Source organism: Loxodonta africana, chromosome 15 (genome assembly GCF_030014295.1).
Source record: "Loxodonta africana isolate mLoxAfr1 chromosome 15, mLoxAfr1.hap2, whole genome shotgun sequence".
NCBI classification, from domain to species: domain Eukaryota; kingdom Metazoa; phylum Chordata; class Mammalia; order Proboscidea; family Elephantidae; genus Loxodonta; species Loxodonta africana.
Window position 1 is genome coordinate 73,709,555 of NC_087356.1, and position 4,843 is coordinate 73,714,397.

At 56.3% G+C, this 4,843-nt stretch overlaps 1 protein-coding gene across 1 annotated transcript; it reads left to right on the plus strand.

The window, feature by feature from the left end:
* The first annotated feature begins 573 nt into the window (after window positions 1–573).
* BSX (brain specific homeobox) lies at window positions 574–4,196 on the plus strand. Its single transcript, XM_003418203.3, has 3 exons — window positions 574–859; window positions 2,864–3,060; window positions 3,957–4,196. Exons 1-3 carry the CDS (start codon window positions 598–600, stop codon window positions 4,194–4,196), a joined length of 699 nt encoding a protein of 232 aa, XP_003418251.1. The 5' UTR covers window positions 574–597.
* Window positions 4,197–4,843: the final 647 nt, after the last annotated feature.

Sequence of the window (4,843 nt, forward strand, 5' to 3'; positions counted from 1 at the left end):
TGCTGTCTTTCCTAAAAGATGCCCCGCTTCTCTGAACTCTTAAAACTCAGAGCCAAATACTTGAATAAGTGCCGTATCCCTCTTGCTTTGGGGACCATTTTATGCCTTCTGCTCTCTAAAGAGGAGTTTGTCGGAGACAGAGACTTTTCCCCTTTTAGCTGTCTTACAAATGTCGGGGAGCAAAGCAGCTTCTTCAGGATCAGGGCAGATTTTGAGGTCGGAAAAACTCGGTGGGAACAAGAACCCCGCTGACTCCTCCCTCCACTAAGTCAGGCCAGAAGCTTTCAGCACCGAGGACAGCTCCCCCGCCCCGCCCCAAGCCCGCCGCACCCTCCCTTCTGCCGCTGGCAGCCTTGCCATTGGCTCTCCTGACTCCCCTCTTCAAGCTGCCAATTCTCCTACACATAGACCCACCCCACCTAGGAGCTTGCCTTCTTGTCTCTCCCCAGAGCCCGGGGTAGTCCAGGCCCGAGAGAGAGCAGCGGGGATCTGAGTCTCGGAGGGCGGTTGTCGGCTCTCCATCAGGCTAGCTGAGACGCTGCGTACTTCTCACTCTTCTTGCCCGGCCCTCGCCCTGTGGCAGGCGGTCGGCTCAAAATGAATCTCAACTTCACCTCCCCTCTACACCCAGCGTCTTCTCAGAGGCCCACGTCCTTCTTCATCGAGGACATCCTGCTGCACAAGCCCAAGCCTCTGAGGGAGGTGGCCCCCGACCATTTCGCCACTACGCTGGCCTCCCGGGTGCCTCTGCTAGACTATGGCTACCCCCTCATGCCCACACCCACCCTCCTGGCTCCTCACCCCCATCACCCTCTACACAAAGGGGACCACCACCACCCTTATTTCCTCACCACCTCGGGTAAGTAACAGGGCCTCTCGGGATAGGGAGCGACAGAGCGGGTCTTTCAGGGCAGCCTCGAAGCCTGTGACGGAGCCTAGGAGGCCAGAGCAAGCTCGGCCTGGCTGGGCGGCTTCCACCCTAAATGACAGCGGAAGTGTGGGGATAAGGCCGACAGCACGCGGAGCTCCTTTGAGGAATGCTAGTCCAGAGGGCCTTGGTGGTCACTCGGCACTTTTTATAATGGAGGAGACGTGCTTGGCCAAGAGGCTTCTGGAAGTTTTGACGATATCCTTGGGGGGCAGTACCCAGTCTTCCTCAAAGTAGTCCCCTCCTCCAGGTGGTCCGGGACGCTTTGGTCCTTCTCTCAGTCCCGGGTCTCCTAGCTCTCCGCCTCTCCCCGCTCAGAGGGGCGAACCTTTTCCGTGGAACAAAACTCAACCTTCCAGCTCAGAAGCCCAAAAGGCCAAGGCCGGGCCAGATTCTCCTCCCTGGCGCTGAGCATTCGCTGATCCTGCAGGTATTTAAAAGTGCTCCAGGGTTTGGGGGGCTCTGAGGACGCAAGCCTGGAGTGGCCCGAATGAGGGCAAGAAAAACCAGGTGGAGGGACGCAGCTCCCCTTTACCCGTCTTCAACACCAACGTCTAGGTCCACCATTTAGCTCACAATCCCTGGCGGGGCTGCCCTCCTCTGGTCCAGTTTCCAGCATCGCTGGAGCTGGACGCGGATATATTTTGATGTCCTGAGCCTGGAAAGGTTCAGGGCCCAGCAAAGTTCATTTCTGACAGAGAGGTGAAGGGAAAATACCCAGATTTTTTCTGCCTCTCTCCAAAAAGCCATATTCAAGCTTTCTTCGCTGGCATTTTTAGTCCAGTCAGTAGAAAAATTGATGGAGTCTAGCTAGATTCGAAGTGCAGGGCCAGGAAACCCACCCTGGTCGGGGCCAGGTTTGGGGAAAAGCATGAGATGATTTATAAAATGTGGGTGCTGGAATACAGGGCAAAAGCTAAGAGTGTTTTAGTCAAACTGTAAAACCCAGACTCTGGGGCACTAAATTGGAGAGGCAGTTATATAAAGCGTGTGTCGAGGTCCATATCTCGGCACTGGCTGCATCACCCGGCCAGCAACAGTCTCCGCTCCGCTGCACCTGTGTTCCCCCGCAAATAGCAGTGGCCGTGGCCTGCGATTACCGAACCTGCTTGTTTTTTGTTTTTCTTGTTCTGGGATGGACCGATATTGAAGCCTGTCCCAGCTTCTGTCTGCTCCGCGCACCTCAACCGCAGAGTAGAGCCTGCCAGTGTCAGGAAAAACAGGAGAAGTCTCCCCCGACCCCACCAGGGAGAAAGCGCCTCAGCCTGCTCGCTGGGTTCGGAGTCCGAGGGAAGGAATGAGAAAAAAAATGAGGACCAGATTAAAGAGTGGTGTCACCCGCGCGACCCCGAAACTGACAAGGAAACGTGCGAGGCGGGAGTTGCTTCTAGGTTCTAGCTCCGGGGCCGCTCGGGGCAAGAGGTTTTGCTTTATTCGCCTTGGCATCTCGGCAAAAAGGCGTTTTTCAGGGAGGTGGGAGGCAAGATCACATCCGTTCTTCTACCCAGAACAGCGCGGAGTGTCGTCAGGATTCTGGGAGGATGAGAGGGATATCTGATGTTTGCAAGAAAACTTCACGAGGCGCAATAGAAGTCCCAGCGCAGACAGAAGCAAAGGAAGCCTCTCCAAGACATTTGTTAAGGCCCACGGATTTATTTTCTAATTCTCTTTTCCATTTTACTTACTGTTGTTGGTATTTCTAGATGGTCTTCCTGTTAAAGATCTCCAAGCGCTGTTCGTGCAGCCCATTTTTCTTTTGCGCCCTGGGGTTCCTGGGAGAAGGGCTCCAGGAGCTTTGGGGGCGTGGAGGGGACCGGAGGGAAGTAGGAGGCAGAGAGAGACGAAAGGAGGCGCTGGAGGTGAGAATGGGCAGCTGAGTTGAGGTTGCTCCCCGTGATCGTGCTTCAGGCCGCTCCGCTCCTCTTCCCTCTGCAGGAGTGCCGGTCCCGGCGCTGTTCCCGCACCCTCAGCACGCGGAGCTGCCGGGGAAGCACTGCCGCCGCCGCAAAGCTCGCACGGTTTTCTCCGACTCGCAGCTCTCCGGCCTGGAGAAGAGGTTCGAGATCCAGCGCTACCTGTCCACACCAGAGCGGGTGGAATTGGCCACGGCCCTCAGCCTGTCCGAGACGCAGGTGGGCGGGAGGAGAGAGAAGCCCTTTCCCCTCAACTCCCAACACCTCTGGGCCCATGTGCAGAGTTCTTCGAGCGGGAATGGCCCCCCCTTTCAAGGACCTTTAGTAAAAGTGCCGATACTCTCGAGGGGGCCTCTGGACATAAAGGAAAAACTCCTCAGGTGATTTCTATCCCCAGTTTGATAACCATTGCTCTAGGACATCAAGTCTGTTTCTGCCACTTCCCTCTAATCGGGGCTTCAACCCGGATCAGACGTAAATTGATAGATTAGACACTTTCTTGTCCTGAAGCCTTGTTCTTTTTCTTCTTATTTTAATCACGTCTTCATATCTACCTTAAGCACACATAGTTTAAGCTCCCTCCCTATTGCTCTGTCCTGTGTTCCATCTTCTAGAAGCTATTCACCTCAGAACTCCTGCCTCCTCTCCGTACTGGAAACCCAACTTGCTGTGAAATCAATAGCTCTGCCGGGTGCTGGTCTGATTTTCTGTCTGATAAGAAACAGCAAGTTCCGTTGGCGTCTTCCTGTCCACAAGTCGTGGTGGACCAAGTATTTAGATATCTTAATCAGAGGAACAGCAAAATTTACTATTAGCAATTGTAATTATAGCAGTACTAGTAATTACTAATAATAACCACACCATTTTGATCCTCATCAGTATTTCGGGACAATTGCTCCTGGGAGCCTTGGGTTTGATTGTCATTCAGCCTGAGAGGCTAACTGGTGAGTTCAGGTGTGACTTAACCCAATGGGGAGGCTTTCACAGCTTCTGGATAACTCAACAACGGATTGCGTTCCATTTTCCAAAAACCCAATAATTGCTTAGATTTTAGCTCAGTAACCACGGGTCTGAAAGAATAAGGTCGTTTTATTTATTTTTCTTCCCGGAATTAGGTGAAAACGTGGTTCCAGAATCGGCGGATGAAGCATAAAAAGCAGCTGAGGAAAAGTCAAGACGAGCCCAAAGCGCCGGACCGGCCGGAGAGCCCTGAGAGCAGCCCCCGCGGCCCAGAGGCCGCCTCCGCGGAGGCTCGGCCCGGCCTGCCCGCCGGCCCCTTCATGCTGACCGAGCCGGAGGACGAGGTGGACATTGGGGACGAGGGGGAGCTCGGCTCAGGGCCGCAAGTGCTCTGAGCCGCCGCGCTGGGTCCGGGGGAGGCGGGGGACGAGATCGCCGAGCCGGGCGCGATTCCCTCGAGGACGCGGAGACTCGGACTCCGGGTCTGAGAGGTCGGCTCTGGGAAGACAGAAAAAACCCACCTGTCAGCCTCCCGCCGGCGGCTCGGCTCCCACCTCCCTTCCGCCCAGTTCCTGTCCGGTGAGAGTGCGCTCCGGGGACCGCTCCTTGGCGCGCCCTGCGTCTTCGCCACCCGGACCTGCCCGCCGCCAAGGCCCGAACTGGAACCCGGCTCTCGGCTCTCGAGTTCGGTGGGGGGAATTGTTCGCCGCGACCCAAGGCCCCTCGGCCCGCGCAGCTCAGCCACCTTCCCCAGCTCGTTTATCGGGGTTCCGCAGTCTGTCCACCCGAACCCCCTGCCCTTCCTCGCCAGACCGTTTGGCTGAAGGTAAGGGGCGGGGAATCAGGGGCCATCCGCTCTGAGGGCATCCAGGCAGAGCCCACGACCTGTCCTTACAACTTTCGGTGCCGGCACGGACTCGCGCCCTTCTGGTCACTTGCACCGCACCCTCCCATCTCTAACTCAGAGACTAAGGCGACTCCCTCCTTCTCTGGACGGCGCTTGCAGCTCCCCCGCACTCCCGCTCGGGGTAAAAGCTCGCCG